Raw genomic sequence first — 19,603 nt, forward strand, 5'->3', positions numbered from 1 at the left:
TGTTTTAAGAAAATAATAAAAATAATCATGGTTGCCAAGATAATAGAGTTATGCTTTTGATTTTGTACGTGACTTAAAAATGTGAAATTTCTCGGAGTTGAAGGCTTCGCGCCGATAAATTTCTTGTGTTAAAAATCCTCTGGTTAAGAAATGTTGATGGAATTCTTGAAGCGAAAAAAATGTAGGTACAGACGCAATTATTTGACTGTTAATATACTACTTATAGAGGATTATCATGATTTATACACTTCAAGTGTAATATAAATAAAAAAACTATACGGATATATAAAATACATGATTTACTAATAGAGTGTGATTTGATAGAATATATGCGTATCATAATATACAAGAATGGGTAGCCGAGTACAATGTATAATAGGTAAGTCCACGACAAGGCTACGCGTTTTATAATATAATAATAATATATTATTTAACACCATATACAAACGGCGGTCTTGCGATGTTTCCGATTTCGCATTCGTCTATTCTAACCAATTGAAACGAAATGGTACATACTAGGCACATGATGACGCTATAGTGTTGAAAACATAATCAAACGCGGGAGGTAAACACGCATTACGGGTTAGGTACTTACCTTAGCTACATAAACACCTAATAGGTACGCACATCCTTAGCACGATTTAGCGTACCCAGATTTGGTCCGATAATGATTCATTTAATATTACAATAGTGCGTGCGTGGCTATGAAACAATAATATAATATATTATATAGGCACGTCCTTGCGCCACACAATGTTTTATATTAGCAGATTCCTATAGATTCATACATATTATGACGTATCATATACATACCTATTGTACGTATAACATATTTTACTCGTATATGATATAAAATAAATTAAAATATTTGAATTCGTCCTTTTCCTATATCTACTTGTACGTACAAAATAATAGGTAATAGGTATGTTATTATGTACATATATGCGTGACTTTAAGTGCGGCCTGCCACACGTATTTTACAATTATTATTATTATTATTATTATTTATCCGCGTGGCGAAAATATCATTAAAAACTATGCTGTTGCCCAAAAAAATAAAGTTAAAGTTCCTGTTGTTTTATTAAATATTAATATTTATGATTTATGCTATTATTGTAATTTTTTTTGTTGTGGTTATTATATTATTATAGCTACAACTATGCGGTTATGAAAAAGGTTAAGGCCGTAGATGTTTTATATGTATAATGTATATTAAATATGCATATAGGTACCTATATAAATACCTTATAGTCTATAGAAGTATAAAGATGTGCGCATATACGAGATTTGTTCGTGACCTTAACACTTTGACAGTACGCGTTTGGGTTTTGGCGTTAGGAATCTGAGTGCGTATATATATGTCGTCATTGATAGTGCCCATATAGGCAGAGGGAAATGATGAGAAAAACTAATTTAATTTATTTTAATGCCTTATAATTAAGATTGAAGATTGCTTCTATTAAATTGATGTTATAATCATAAGTATATTCTTGAATTTTATCACGGTCAATAGCAATTAACAACCAAAATCTTTGAAGACCACTTATTGAAGCCCGTGCCATCCTTTAACATACTATAAATTATAATTCACATTAATAGTAAACATTTAATAGTAATATAATCTAATGAATGACGATGTACAATTATCTTGTGTATATATCTACTTTAAATGATATACAAAGCCGCGATACGAATACGAATATTGTGGGCCCTTGACCGACTGATGGATCGATCGACTAAAAGGCCATAAATAATAATCTTATAATTAATTGCAGGTGCATCGCATTATATCGTGCATACAAATCGATGTCCGTATTATATTATCAGCCTTGAATACGCTGATAATAATGTTATTACTCTCCAAAAATATCACTGTACTGTACACAGTACACCTATTATAGACTTCAAGACCTTTGGCTAAGACAAGGTATAATTTTGATGACATTACCTTTGACATTATGGCCATGTATCTGTATTCTAATCACCAACAGATTGTCGTTATCGGTGTATATTTGCAGACGTAATCGGCAAGAAAATGTAGTACATAAATATATTATATATAAATTATATTGTACAATAATAATTAATATTCAATTCATATTTCGACACTTGTATTGTGCGCCAATACTTCATTGTATGTACGTATCTATACATGGCTTGTAATGATGATGGAATCCATTCATGCTATGTTAAGTATGAATATATTAAAAAATATAGAAGAAAATATTATATTAAAACAAAAACAAAATTTATATGCGGGTGCACAAATCAATATTTTTTTTTTTTTTTGTAAGGGGAACCAGCGACAACATAGGCCATTGGGTGTGAGGTGATACGGTAGGGGTTATTTTTATGTATTTTTTTGCAGAGGCGGTTTGAATGTATTATACTTGGTGGTGCAAGACAATATATAGACACCCCCCCCCCAACCCCCCCCCCCAACCCCCCCCCCCAACATCATAATAGAGATTACAAATAAATATTTTTTAATAAGTTTATAGTTTATAATTAATAATTATATAATTAGGCCCTTATATTCTTAACTCAACGCTTTCGACAGTTTCAGCCACGATTATAATTTATCATATGTCATTGATTAGGCACTTTATTACTTTTTTCATCTATTGAACACTAAAATGAAACATTGCGGTCAGCACATGCTCAACCAAGACCACCCACCCCCCTAACATTGGCGGTGCAGTGTACCAAAAACAGTATACTCAAACCACCTCTGTTTGTTTGTACGTTTTAAGTGGGTAGGGTTGTCACACGTGTTTGTGTATGTGTGACAAGGATATGTTGCTAAAAATCCCGAGTGTTCACCCATCCGGGAGCTAACAACTGCGGCTGGTAGGTACGTACGCTCAGTGCGTTTCCGCAAATTAAGCGTACGACCGCACCTCACCAAGCCACACAAATCAATATTTTTTATTCAGATAAAATGTATTCCTTTATTACACAGCCATAAGCCATCAAACTCGTCGCAATGGTGATAAGTACTTATCTATTCATAAAATATATATTTTATATTATACCTGTAAATACCTAGTTAATTGATAATTCAAATATAAGGAATAATTATATGAACAATGAAGAAAAGCGCGAGCCTTGTCTGAAGATTATATAATCGAAAAATAAGATATTACCTATTATCTTTTACGTCCTTAATATTATTGCAAGGATTTTGCACAGTTTTTACATTAAAGTGGCCTATGGGGTAACAACTAGCGTTGATAATATTATGCACATTAATAATATCATATTATTATAAATTATAATTACTTATATAATGTAGCCAATTAGGATACCCTTCACGTTACTCTGCTGCATATAATCATGGTTGTAGTTAAATCTTTTTTTGAACGCATACTAAATGAGATCATTAATTTGTTAGATTATAAAATTACCAAATTGTTATTATTATTATTATTTATTGAGTGCACATGTATGTATATTTAATACATATGGTTCGATGACCATTTGCTATGTTATAGTAAATCTATATACATTAGTTACCGAAAAAATGACTTTGATCATCATTTTTTTATTACACATTGTCACTTGCTAACTGATTAGTCGTAATGTTAACGCTTAACGAACCCAATCAAACTCAATCGTTTCAACTAAGGTTAATGCGTTTTAAAATGACTCGGTATAAAAATTCAACGAAAATATTTATCATTTACCCCATACTCTTTTAGTATATGTATGTCCTACTCTACACGGTTATTTCTTTTGTTGACTATGACTGTGTAAATTCCATTCATAAAAATAAACGAGCGTCAATAGCAGTACTATATTAATGGTTGTCAAATAAAAATAATATACCTAATGTATTTACGTTTTAAACATTTGTATTTTATTCGAATTTAAAAATAATAATTAATAGGAATAATAATTATCTGTGTTTAGATCGAGATTTTAAAATCACTTTATTTACAATTTATAATAAATCTAGATGTTTTTATAGATGTTTTTGACGTATCTCGGTATCTCATAGTACAAATAATTCGTAAAGTATACTATACTTACCATATAATATTAATCATAGTTAAAACCATTTGTTACAATTATTGTTTTATAAATAAAATTATCTATATATGATAATATATACATCATTATAATGATATATCATTTATACAGAAATGCGAATGTATTGGGTGCTATTAGTCGATACATATTATTATTTATCTAAACAGATAATTTTCCTCGCATTGCAAAAACTTTGATTTATAGTATCCGCGATTCAAGATTTGATGCCTATACTACATGAAAAAAATTTCTAATTTCTATTCAGGCCACAATAAATAAAATATTAAATATACACATATTCTTATACCAATTAATTAAATATTATAAATATTTCCTCTTTCAGTTTTATAAAGTTTAAAGTGTCAAAATTAAACAAGTTTTTTAATCTTGGCCTAACCTCTATATTTTCTAGAGTTTTGGAATGAATGAAATCTGGTTAGGCCTGCTATTTTAAAAAATGCATGTGATGCAATAGCAAATATACATAAATTTAAAATATATCTTAAAACAGATTCATCGCTATATCCTATTTCCCAGGACCACCCGGAGTTTACGAATTATAGGGCAATAAAAATAAATACCTAATGCATTATATTATAATCATCAGTGTTAACCTTTCTACGTTTTACTAACCGAACGCGTTTTATTTCCCAACATACTTTTGGGATACGGAAATGATTATTTTTAGGCCTAAGGTCAACACGTAAATAATCATTACGTCGAGTCGGTGCTTGATTTGTTATGCATAAGTTCCTGTAGCTATCAAAAGGGCTACAGAAATCCATTTAAAATCCTAATCCTGAGTAAGATAATTTTCTACGTATATCATGAACAATTATGTAAATTGAAAAACATTTGGCAACAGATATTAAATTATACCTTTGAAGAATCGTTAATCACATCTTTTGATGGTACCGCCTTCAGCGTTTAACATTTATGTACCTACCTAGTAATCCGAATATTGCATTAGCACTGCCTTCAATTTGTCTACATTATCTTTAGTCTTTAATATTGATTGAGAACTTCAATTTAAACTTTGAAATAACAACATCATGAGAAATGTTGTGTATACAAATTATTATTATTATCAACAAGTACCTTTAAAATGAACCAATGACCGAAAAAAATACTGTTTAAAAACGATTTTAAATCAAGTTCAATGGGTTGTCGCTAATATTTTTCTTACAAGTTTTGATTTTAATTTATAATTTCTAAGAAATTATTGAAGTTTTGAAATATTGTAATGCTAATAGCACAATTTCCATTCAATTTACAAACGTCTATATTTATACTTTGTATTGTATATAAAAAAAAAACCTGGAACTTAATCTATTGTCTAGTATGTTTTGAATGTATCTTGGCATTGAATAACTCATGAATCATGAATGTACCTATTGTATTCATTAAAATAATTCTGAGCTTAAGTTCAATAAACATAAACATTAAAATGTTAGTAATATTATTGTGTACCTGGTCAGTGTTCAGTACCTATGTTAACATTAAATCATAAAAGAAAAACATGTAAGAATAAATATGATTTATTGTGTAAGAACCTCGAACATATTAATTAGTATGATTAGCCCTCCTCCCAAAAAAAAAAGAAAAATGATTATCTTCGATTAATTACTAAATTATGCATTTCAATTATTTATAAACAATGTAAATTTTAGAGTTTAAAAGTATTTTATTTTGTTTTTTAATTTTTATGAAGAAAAACAAAAACTCAAATATTATAAAAAATCAATTTTTTTCCCTTAAGCATTCTCGAAATGCCCAAAAATTGAAAAATGACCTCTTTAAGTTACCGATTATATAACATTTTTGACTGAAAAATGGATACAAAAGTACTTATTTAATAAGTCTTATTAGATCAAGTCTTTTTTTCAATAAGTTGCTGGACATAAAAATTTTATTAGTAGGTGGTATATAAACAGACAATTAATTGCGTTTGTAGGTTGGTACTTATGTATTTTTGGCCGTATATCATTTGCGCATCGTCGGTTTACCTGTCTCAAAATATCATAAATTGTTTGCGCATTGTCAGTTTACCTGTACTAAATCATCGTACAACAAATGCGCATCAATTTTCTAAAGAATAAAATTGTATTACATGATCCATAATATTATATAGATAATCAATAATTTAAGATTTTTAAACTTAAAAATAATTAATATACATAAACATTTAAAGTTCAACTTTTGACAAAAATCAACAAAAACTTGAAAATTTAATTCTACAAAATAACATTTTTAATTGGTCTATCGTAATATCACATTATACCTATGCAATATTTTAAAATTCAATATTACGTAACTAAATTTAGAGAAGAGCAAAGACCAAAGTTAGAAAACAACTTGTGCTTTAGGAGTATATCTTTTTATCATTTCTATTGTTGAATAATACTGATGCGCAAATTATGTAGGACCTTTTATAAGGTCAATGCGTAAAGCCGTAAACGATGCACAATCCAAAAATCAAACCATGCGTAACTGTCTTACAAAAAAGGTCGAAATTAGCAATAGCGATGCGCAAACGGCAATCGTCGACACCGTTAGATCCTTTAATCCGCTCAATACCTAAATAGAAAGTAATTTATAATAATTTAAAAAACTAGATACACAGTTCTTAATTTTTGTCAAAAATTTCGTAGAAGTTGATTAAATAATAAGATAAATGTCTCATAACATAAAATGATATTCTGTCATCAGATTATTAATGGTTTGTTCTCTTAAACATAATATTTTGTACTTAAATTCTACCATGGCATAAATTTGAATAATATATAAGTATAGGTACCTTTTTTACTATAATAATAATAAGAATAATACTTATTAATATTTTTTTTTTTCGGGGAATTGAAAAGACTAGCCTAAATGGTCATATTTTCAAATTTTAATTAAAGGATTTTCCATCTAAAAAATAAAAATATTATTCTGCTGGGAATCCTGTATAGGCCAGATTTTTGACATTTTAACGTTTCAAATAAAAATATGCTAATAAACGAGTTATTAACATGTTATCCCAATAAACAACATAACTGAATGTAGATGTAGACATGCGCACATATATTCAAGTTTCGTACTATTATACTATATAATAAAAGCGCCTATACGATGGTCTGCGTGCTGTGGAGGATCTACAACGTGCGTTCATTAGCCTTGACTCTTTGTGCATGTACATTGTAAAAAACCAGTGTCGTTCAAACCTTGCGAGGTGTTGCTTTATAAATCGTATTTAGATTTATTTTTTAAGATGAAATTTGTTTTCAAATTACATTTCCTTGTTCGTTTTTGTGATTGGTAAATAGTGAATAGGTACAAGTGTACAAGTAAAATAACGATATAAAAACTAGTAGGTAGGTATTTATAAATAACATTCCTCATTAATTTTATCGATTTTCAAATAATTCTGTATCATGAAGTATCATGATACTACTACTATACCGAAAACCTATATCATTTTATAGCTATTTTTTGCTTTTTTCGAACCTTTTACAATAATATTGCTCATTTTATTTTCAACTAACAAATAATATAATAGTTCATGGACTGTATCCATTTATATGTACTGCACTATTATTGTTTACATTTGTTTTTATTTATGTTTTACACGTGTAACTTTTAGTTATAAACTATATTTCAATTTAATAATTTTTCAAATTTTTCAAATTTTACCATTTAATTTTATTGGTTTTAAAATTATCTACGAGTTTAGTATGTAGTTATTTATAACATCATAATATATAGGAAATCTATCTATAGTTCTATAAAACGATCACTGCAGGTGAAACTTTAAAGTATTGTTTTTTAAATTACTTATTAGTAATAGACAGTAGTATTTACCCATAAAATAATTACAAACAGCTGTTGACTTCTTATTCAAATAATTAAAATAAACATATATTACCTACATGGGTTAAGAAAAAGTAAGCAGTCATGGTACTCCTGACAGATGTTAAACATCGAAATATTTGGCATAATGGCATGGAAAATATGCATCTAAAGTTAACAATTAAAGTTCCAATCTAAAATTCAATAAACATATTTTATCAATTTATGATATGTTCAAGTTTATGTTTTTCTATATGTAGTATTTTGTGTTTGCATATATTTTGGATTTGCATATTATAGCTACCTATTTAGTTGTTATCTTTATGATGAAATTCTATAATTCACTGAATGATTATTTCTAGCCTACATACTCTGTATATTATCTTTAGTAATTTTATATTATTTATTAGCCAAATCATAACTGATGTTAAAAAAAGAAAAATTATTTAACATATTTTATGTTACAGAAGTAAAACTTATACAAATTAGTAATTTGAAATTCATGAAAAATATTTGAAAAATTATTAAATATCGTAAACAAATATATTATAACATAGGTAATATTTTATTAGGTCAAGGTATACATTTTAAATTTAAATATAGAATACCCATTAATGATAAATGTATTAACAAATTTTAAATAAGCCTACGCTTAGGCTATAAATAAAATAATTTTTTAAATATATGAAAACAACAATAAAGAAGATATTTTATGGTTTATAATATAATATTTAAATTTTTTTTTATTTTTACTGATTCAATTTTTTCAACAATATATAATTATATAATTACGATAAAATCGACCGCGTAACGCATGTGTATGTGTTTTGCGATTAACAATATGGCTGTACACTGTGCGAGACACTTATTCAAAGAAAGTGCCACTGGTTTTTACGGGGAGAAAAAGTAATTCACCTTGATTCAGGTCTATGCACCGCTGCAGAACATGTATGTTATTTCGTTATTAGATCATATAGGTTAAGGGCAATCAGATCCAGGTGAACTCACGACGGTGAGTAGTTAATATGTACCTTTAAAAACAACAAAGACTTTATTTTTTTTTCTTTGAGCATTACTAAAACATTACTAAAATATTATTCTTCATAACAATATATACGTTGTAGAGTGAATCACGGTTTTAAAACGATCAAAACAAATCGTGCAAAGATGTATTCATAAGTCTCCATTATATACTTTGAACAACAATAATAATTGAGGACATAATGTGCCTTTCTAAAAACTACAAGATTTATTTCGACAACCAGTTGAAATTGCATGCTGATGAGTGATATTCATGCACCGATCAACGCTAGGGGCTAAAAGAGCATTATTTTAGTATATACTAATAATAACAACTTTATAAAATAAATGCGCTATTGTTTCCAGCTATATTTTTAAAACAATTTTCTCTGTATAAAATCTTACATAAGATGAGAAATAATAATATGATGTACCTTTATAATATACGATTAGACATACCTTAGCATCGTAATAAAATACTTAATATTATTAATTGTGAGTCACTTTAAGATTAATATATTTAATAAACAGTCAGTGGAATCAATATAAAAAATATCTGGAGAAATCAACATAAACAATTATTTGACGGAATCGATATCTGGCGGAATTGATATTAAAACAGCGGAGTCAATAAAACCCATATTAATGTACAAAATAGCAAAACTGTTTTGCGTGGGATATAACCCACTCAGGTTGTAGAGATATCTTATATTTCAATTTGATACACAAATAAACAATAGGTATAGTTGAGAACCTATAGTTTTAAAATATAGTTTTTATTTTTTCTATACCACTTATACGAAAAAAGTTTTCATCGTTAAAAAAGCAGGTAAGTCGTGGATGTAGCTCTGCTGTACAGTACCTAGGTTAAAAGTGTGTTACTGTAATGGATGGAATTTAATTTGAATCCAATCATATAACGATATTATATCATTGTATACGAAAAACGATTCTGAGCGGAGACAATTTATCTGTCTAGGATATATTATAGAATATTATTACTTATTATTAATACGGTAGTCGATAAGTTGAACTAATAATATTTGCATTTTGTCCTGAAATTATCAGTGATAATGAAAAAAAAAATATTATATTATAATATATACTTTTGTGATTTTTAAGTATGTTGTAAAAATTCAAACTTTGAATGTCAAATGTTTTGAAAATTTTACCATATCTAAGTAAGGCTAATATAAGTAAACAACCCAAATATTAAGTTTTTTACGAATGCTTTTAACCGAATTACAACAAAAAAACTCCCACAATTGAAATGTCTATAAATAGCTCAAAAATTGCTAAAATTTTCCGAACTTTAAACCGTAAGGAACAAATCCAAAATACTTTAATAATTCTTTAATTTTCATCTGAAGCAATATTTCTGGTAGAAAACGCCGTCCGTAATTATTTAATATCATAAAATCGTGAAATCGTACGTACAATAAACAATATTTCACAGCCGACATTTTCCTTTTTATGTGTTGAAAATTTCGTTTCTCAGTTATGTCTGTAGCCTTCCTGTACTTTCCCACGCAAAACAGTTCATGCCATGTTTGCATTTGTAAGATGAAGATAATACCTGCGGGTGTATCGTCCACTTAACAGGGTTTAAATGGCTAATTTGAGTCCCGACTTTCGTCGGTCGCCACCAATATGCATTAATATGCATTTCGGAATTAAAGTTAATCTCATGGAGAATAATATTGTAATTGTCCAATTATTGAGTTATATTAAGTCAAATAAGTCGTTATAGTATTATGGCTTAGTCTTACGCGTATAGACTATGATATATTTAATAATGTTACTACTGTTACGTCAAGTATTTATCACGTGTAATATTTTAGGGATTAAATTATTATCGTTTTAAAAACTTTGATTTCTATGCATAACGCAAATAATTTAAAAAAATTATAGGTATAATAAAAGGTATTGTTTATACTTCACATTAGGTAAGCTCATATCTAAATTAGCGACTAGCGTACTGATAATGTAAACCATTACAAAAAAATGAGTACCGACACATGGAGTGTAATTTTAAGTATGTATATATTAGTTTTTACACATACCAATTTTTAAATACTTTATTATAGTATATGAGTAGTAATTTTATTTTTGGTAATAAATATACCAAATGGTCTGGAATATATATTTTTGAAGCCAGATTTTTTTTTTTTTTTAATTCAAATAATGAAATAGAAAGAACGTATATAAAATATATACATATGTGAGTTTTAAAATCATTATAAAACGTGACCAATGGAGGGTATCCACTGCTCATTCTGAATCTTACTTCACTGTATTCATGTTTTGTGACACTAAATGTCAATAGTATATATTTCAATTCGAAACTCCAAAATAATTAGACTAATCACGCTTTTAAATTCAATACCATTTATTTAAAATTATAGTTGATATTTGTTACATACGTTCATGGTTAAAGTTATTAAAATCAGTAAGTGAAGATTTCAATCTAATTTTATTGATGTGAAAGAATATGCTAGACCATTACACCTAATATTATAGTTGATAAATATTGAAACAGTTAATCAAGAATCGATATCAGAATTGTTATTAAACATAATATTTGCTGTATCATTTAGGAGTGCCAGTATTATCATTAAGATAATTATTATATTTGACGCATTATTTAGAATTATTGCAAAACTAATTTGAACCTAAATTACAACACAAAGTCTTAGTCTTTACCACAACAGTTATATCTTATCTTTTTAACACGAGGGAAAGTCTCAATAAATAATTTCGTCATAATAAATAATAGTGTAATGTTGATGTAGGTATTTGTCATGTATGCATTTCAATTTCAACAGACAAATTTGTTTATTTGATGAAAACATAATGATTTGGAAATACGTATTTGGAAAATTAAATAAATTATTCATGTTCTAACGGTTACATAATGTAAGAAAAGCCATTCATTTTTCTCTCAACACATGAATCTGTTAAAAAACAAATACCAAAACAAAATTTATATGTCATTAATTAACAGATTATAATCGCATGCACATTTCAAGGTATATAAAATCAATATTTTTTTAAGAAACTATTAATTTTTGTATAGTCTTTGCGTGGGAACAATTTAAATTATTATTTATTACTGGTGAGAGCTACTATTATATAAAATCACAAAATGTATAAAAATATACCTTATCCAGCTATAATATCTTCACATAAAAAAAAAAAAAAATACAAAATTCAAAATGGGCATAAACATCGATATAATATCATGTTTCTATAAAAATTCTCCACATATTTTGAATCAAAAATCGTGCACACGTGATATCCGTATCGTACCTATTAGATATCTTACTTATTAATAACACAGTATAATGGTATATTATTAAACTTAGGATCATTACGATTGAAGGTAAGATTGAATGACCTTTAACTTTACGACGAAATAATAATCAAAGAAATATTTAACAATAACGCCCACGCCAAAATGTGTGATTAATTGATGGCCCGTATAAAACATTCCTTTAACATTAGCTACTTTGGAATAGGAATTAGTTAACAATCCAGGACACTTGAAAGGACCAACCAATAACTAGATTTAAATTTTTAAATTAAATGTATCAAAATTCATAATTCATCTGGTTAAATATATTTTATCTAATTAAAAAAAAAAAATTTAAACCATTTAACGTTTTAGTCTTGTCACTTTTGTTTACAAATATTAATTTATAGGTTCAAATCATTCATACACAAACAAATAAAAAAACAAATATTTTTCTATAGGTTGCTTATTGTTCATGATATAATATCATTATTATATATCTAACTATCTATACACCAAACAATATTATTGCAAGATGTAGGTATCTAAATCTAATTTTTAAACAAAAAAAATACGATCTGATAATGGATAACATTTATGGAATGATTTTAATAATTAATAATGATTATACCACTTATATTAATTAATTTAATGAAATCATACAACTAATATCAATTAGTAATATTGTATTATTTTTTTTAATTATTCAATTATATATTGTATTATGTTTTAAACTGTTGTATAAGGCTCAGCATGTTAATAAATAATGATGTAAGTACATGATAATATAATAATATAATAATATGTCTATTACTATCACAAAAATTTAATTTAACGTTTACGACGATGTACTTTCAGTCATAATCTACAAAAAGAATGTATTCGTTTAACGATGTTCATATTCCATTAGAAATTATTACTGTAAATAGTGTAGAAAAAGTACACAGTGCCCTCCCCCCATACTGCAAATTGAGCACATTATATGCAGCTATCATTATAACCATTTTATGCAATTACCAGTATTTTTGTTCATCTCTTTTTGGAATACTCTGTCAAGTTGGTCAACTGGTCAAGGGCACTTAACATATGCTATTTTTTTTTTCATAAAACTCCGCTAAATTTCCATTTCACTAAGCAACTGGAAATTATTACATCATAACACTGCCGTTGACCCCGAGCATTACTTACTTATAGTAGATTATTATTACAAGACACTGTAACCGAAGTTCGACATTGTCAAATATATTTATAAACTTGACATAGTTTACACAACTAAAACTAAATTTAGATATATTGTATTAATTATAAAAGTGTTATTTATCTTCGTAAAATTTAAAAAAATCCTGTTTGAGCGTTACAATTATAATGTGTCTTTTAGAAAACGATCAATACTTATTTAAAATAATATAAATAGTGTCTTAACAATAATTTCGTGTTACTATTGATGTACATGATAAACGTTATCAATTGATGAAATCCCTTTTATTGTTTTTTTTTATTAAAATACAACACGATTGCGCACATTTTCCTGCTTTGACCAAAAAATCACAACTCAATTTATTACGCAGTCGATCATTCATGATAAAATATTATCATAATAAATATATAATTCATATAATATGAATCATATTGTGTTTTTTATAGTTTATTTATGTATTTCGCAAGACACTTAAACTATTTACCTGTACGGACGTAAATAAATATAATAATAAACTACAACAAATTGGACATCAAATGATGTATCCACCTATAGGTACCTATCTATACAACACAATATATAAATATACACCATTATTTTATAATATTAAATAGATATACGCTATTTACAAATTTAAACATTAGTCGTACTTACTCATAATATAAGTGTAATATTATGATCTTCAGATATGATTTTAGACTTGCTTTAACATTTTAAAATGTGTCGATCATACCTAACTATTAGTTATTACTGATTTACTGTAATTTTTTAAAGCATGCTATGCAGATGTACAGTTAATAGTCAAACATTTAATTACTTACCTAAATAGAATTTTACAAAATTTAAATTTCTCGAATTTTTATACTTTTGCTCAGTTACACGATGTACAACAGTTAGCAAAATATAACTTTTAATTCTTGGTTGTATTACATTTAGTAGATAGGTACTTACAACTTACATAACATAACGATAGCCTATACATAATATTATAAGTTTTAATATTTAGTGTGTTGTAAATGAATTGAATATAGGTAGGTAAATTGTTTCCATGCAAAATCGTGAAAATCGTGTTGTGATTTTATTAGGTAAAAAAAGAAAAGTGCACAATCATGATGCACCGCGCTTATAATGATTGTATAATATAGAGAGCTATAATAGACTTATAAAGTTCTATTCGAGTTAGAATTAATGCGATATATTTTGTTATTATTTGAGAAATATTATAATCGATGGTCATATTTGTATGATAATAATTATCAATGATGATTAAGGAATAAGACAATGATTTTTTTGGATTATGCTGCAATAATAATTTCAGGTAAGTACTTAGAGCTGTTACTAATTTTAATTATTAGTCAGTAACATTAAATTTATAATAATTAATAACATATAATTTGCAATTCACGTTGGCTCATTATTTTATTAGTATCAACTTACCTATATGGTTCTTCGTACAATTTTCCCACGCTTTTATTTGATATTATCAATTTCAATTCATGGATTTAAAGTCCATTAAGTTTGTATATAAAATATTTTAAAATTGATAATTTTATATTCCTACCTACATAGGGTTTTCACTATAATTGAATTTGTCGTATTTACATTTGTTCCAAACCATCATGTACCATAATAATACTCAATATATTTTGTAGCTTATTCAAAACCATCATGTTGATCAAATAATAATTTGTGATCAGTTCAGAAGTTCAAACACACCTAAAATTCTAATCTGTAATATAATTAAAAACGCTTGACATCATTTTTATTTACGATTATCACTTTTGTGAAATCTATAATTTGTATCCTACCCATTCCAATATTGTATATTATATAATATTCGACATTAAATTGATGACTCATTAATATTATATTATAATGTGCCGTCCATCAACTTCGGGTTAACCATTAACCCGGGTCTATATAGGCGCCGCACATATGTCGTGTAGGAGTGCCCATAATCTAGCTCAATCACAGGGAATTTTAAAATGGGAATTGTCTCATGATATCAGTAATTAAGAAACATCGACGTATAAATGTTCGCCAAGGGCAAATAGCAGGCTGGATATAATTTTTTTTCTTAAACATTGCTTATAAGTTATAATAATAATAATAATAATAATAATAGGTATACCGATGCACATTTTAATTATACGTTTTAAGGTACATATTTTACGCACCTATAATTATAGGTAATTGTTATAAACATCATAGGAATGTTGAATAGTGCATAAACCTCTAATACCATACTTAATAAGTTCAAATCAATTTAATACTGGACTGCATCGTGTATTCGTGTGCATAGTAAACATTTCTTTGAAAAAATAACTGAACTCATTGTTTTTTTTTTTTTGTGAAAATAATTATTGTTTTATTGAAAACTCAATCTTACCGTTACAATAGAATTAAATGCTTCCATCCAAAAGTAAACTATAATTATTATGCAATATGCTTGCTCACTATCTTTCTTAGCGTCATATATTTTTCATTGTACAATAAACTTATAATATTATTTATACATAATTTTTTTTTGTTAACCTTATAACATTTTTTTTTTCAAATATTGTGATAATTTTTGTCATCAATTTGGGTTCTTATTATAGTGTAGGTCAGGGGTTTTCAACCTTGTTATGCAGCGGGCTACATATTATTATTTATTTAATTTTTCGTGCCGCATTCGTAGTAAAAACATGTATTTTATATAAAAATTCAGTTTTATTATTAAAATTTTTAAAATTAGGTAGGTACATTTAAAATTGCAAATTATTATTATTATTATTATTAAAACATAATATATAGATAAACTTTTTTTTAATTGCAAATTGTTTACAACGCATATTTCCAATAGCGATAGCTTAACTGTTATAATTTTATTGAACTAGAAAATATACATGCTAAATTAAAATGTGATCGCGGGCCGCATATTAAAAAAGGGCCGGCCGCGGGTTGAAGACCCCTTGTGTAGATTGTTGAGTGTGAGTGAGTGCATGCAACTACAGGACCACATTTGTGTTTGGGAGCGGGGAGGGGGCTGTAGCACTCATATTTTTTAATTGTTGATCTATGTAAAGATTACCCATCACGTTTAGTATAAGTTTGTAAGTTTATAAAAAAGCGACTTCCCAATTGTTTGCGTCATTAAAGGAAACGTTTTTCATCACTTATTACCATCCATTTTAAATGCAAAAATTCTATGAAAATATTTTAGGAGCTTAAACCGTTTAGTATTCTCTTAAATTTTTTTTATTTAGTTAATTGGTTGACCGCAAACGAACCAAAAGAGGATTTTTTATTGAAAATATGGGAATATTAAAAACTGGCCATTAACCAACAACTACTATAGTGAAATATATAAACCGAATTTACGCATTATATGTGGTATAATAAATAGGAATAACAACGAAAAACTAATTTAAATACGTCATAAAATAATTTAAGTTACCAATGCTCATTTATTGTAAATAACGTTTTCCATTTTTCGTACAAGTATAAAGTTCATACCTACTTCATTATTAAATTTAGAATTTTACATTAATTTTTATGTAAAATACTAAAATGGAGAAAAAAATGTAAAAAAAAATGTAAAAAAAAAATATTGTGCTTAAAGAATTTAGATACTACAGGCTTCTTTATGTGAAAGAAACAATTCTAGGCACCTATTATCATTTATTGTATAGTTATATTACTATAATTTTATAAATTATAGATCAAATTTTGAGATTGTAAGTCAAAATAAAAACATAAATGTCTGTACTCGTTTTAAAACAATAAATTTGAATTAATATATACAAAATGCAGATTATGTTGTATATTACCTATATTATTTTTTCGCAACAAAATATGATTATTTCTAGAAAAATGTATAGTCCTAATCGGTTATATTAACTGCCTTAATTTTTCGTAAAATTTGTGCTAAAGAAAAAAATGTATTTAAAGTATAATTTGACACAATTGATTGGCATTTATTTTGTTTTTATTAACAACGTAATATTTGTATTCTGTTTACAAGGAAATACGTCATAGCTAGGTATTAAGATAAATAAGATAGCATGAAACTATATTTACAAAACGTGATGACGTGATAGGACTGATAGAAGTCATCGTTCATTGACAGATGACATTAGGTAGGTACTAGGTATTTATTTTAAAATATTGATTGTTCAATCATTCTTTAATAAAATTGTATTGATGTACATAAATTAAATTATAGTATTATAATTTACATAATGTAATGTGTATGTAATACAATAGAATTGTAGACTATTAGTTTATCGAACCTTGATAGCACGGAACTCTGGTAACTCTTATTGTTATTATTAACGAATAATTACGATATACGATCATCGATTTCATATATAAAAAAGTACATTAAGTGATTTTGATTATGTGTAAATAAATTACGGAAATAACAAAAATTGGAAAGGAATCGGTACTTGGTAGCAGCAGCGTATTTAAGAATTGTTATAGGGAGGGGATGATCCATTGAATGTCACACATAAAAGTAACATATACAAATATTAAACACGATTTAGTGTCTAAGTATATATAGGTAAATTCTTTAATAATAGAAAAAAAAGACCAAGGGGGAATCGATCCCCCAAATCCCCCCCACGTAAATATGCCGCTGCTTGGCAATGCCTAATTTTACTTTAAACAAAAAATTCCATCCAACTGTGTAACAATGAGTAAACAGCATCAACCCGAGTCAACAGTACGAATTTTTTTCGAGCTCCTTTGGTTCGACGACAAGAATATTATTGTTCACATTATTTGTTAGGTTGTAGTGGCTATGCATACATAGTTTACTCTTCAACTGTAACCACATATATATTATTTCGCAGGTTTTAAAACAAACGACAATGACTGTCATTATAATTTAAACGGAAGACCATGTATTCATTTGACTAATATTGGAATGCTATTTTATTTTCAGGAAACTCGTTCTACATATTCTCAGCATTGGTATTATTCCTCGTGGGCAGCATTACAATAGTATATACACCATTTAACATATTAATGAATGAGGTAAGTACTATTATTAGTTATTTTGTAATCTTTTAGAATTCTAGAAAGGTACACATATTACGTATATAGAAAGATTTTAGTTATCTATGTGGAAAAAATATAAGTGACATTTCAACAATATTTGGTTGTATAATATTGATTTTTGTACCAAATACTCGTCGTCTCGACGAATGTTAAATGTTCAACAACACCCTGTTTAAATTCTGAAGAAAAAAATAAATGACTCATTCAAGACTGTTTTGGAAGATCTTTTGATCCAAGGTTCTTTTACATAAATTCATGATATAAGATTTGTGACAAAAACTAAGATTCTTTGCATGATGGATGTGAGCATCTATGAGAGTGGAATGTTATTAAAATGTAAAATAACTACTATAACAACTTAATAAGAAATCAAAAGACTATTTTTCTTCTGCTATAATACTAAGTATATCTGTAATCATGAAAATTAAAATTTCATAAATTTAGATGCAAAAAATATTTTTAATGTCGATGCTTATAAAACTTTTCAAATAAGTTGCAGTAAAGAAATTAAGTAATAATTTAGGGTGTTAAGTATTTAAAAAAATTTTTCGGCCAAATTTTTGTTTCATGATTATTTTTATAAACTAGGTGGCTAACAAGTTTCCTATTTTCTTTTGTTGATACATTATTGAGAAGCGCAATTAACTGTGACCAACAATGTAATGCACAAAAATGTATTATTATATAGGCATACCTTTCAAGTCACTAGCAAAAAATATTATACTTGAAAATTATTCAATGTTAAACAAAAAATTGTTTTAAAAAACGTATATTCTTAACTAAAAAAATTAAAAGGTAAAGTGTTCTCTAAATAAAAAATAAATTCTAGCAATTCCTCACTATTAGTATTTCTGCTGTGAATCATTTATTTTATACCTGAGGTTTTGGCGCACTATCATGCATTTAATTAAGCAGTCTGCTTTTTTTTCTTTAGAATCACGACAGTTAACAATATTTTCTTGTTATTAGTTCTTTGGACGATCGTTTTCACTATTTTAATGGACATGCATTAATTTAATATTCAAGGAGTATACGCCCATAAGAGATTAAAGACGTGTAGGTTCCTAATCAGTGTGATATTTATATTATTTACTATATATATATATAATACAAACACTACCACTATACCGCTATGAATATTACTATATAGTTGTTTCATACGAAAATCCAACCCAGCTGGTGTC

At 27.1% G+C, this 19,603-nt stretch overlaps 1 protein-coding gene across 3 annotated transcripts in view; it reads left to right on the plus strand.

Annotated features, from left to right (window-relative positions):
• LOC107168715 (scavenger receptor class B member 1-like) overlaps positions 1–19,603 on the plus strand; it is a 44,910-nt gene that overhangs the window by 13,459 nt on the left and 11,848 nt on the right. For all 3 annotated transcript variants that reach the window (XM_015518219.2, XM_015518218.2, XM_089216844.1), the window contains exon 3: positions 18,304–18,395. In XM_015518219.2, the coding sequence (XP_015373705.1) occupies positions 18,304–18,395 (92 nt within the window). The remainder of the gene's footprint in view (positions 1–18,303; positions 18,396–19,603) is intronic.

This window comes from Diuraphis noxia, unplaced genomic scaffold (genome assembly GCF_037042655.1).
Source record: "Diuraphis noxia isolate RWA-SAM2 unplaced genomic scaffold, SU_Dnox_SAM2 contig0001, whole genome shotgun sequence".
Lineage (NCBI taxonomy): Eukaryota > Metazoa > Arthropoda > Insecta > Hemiptera > Aphididae > Diuraphis > Diuraphis noxia.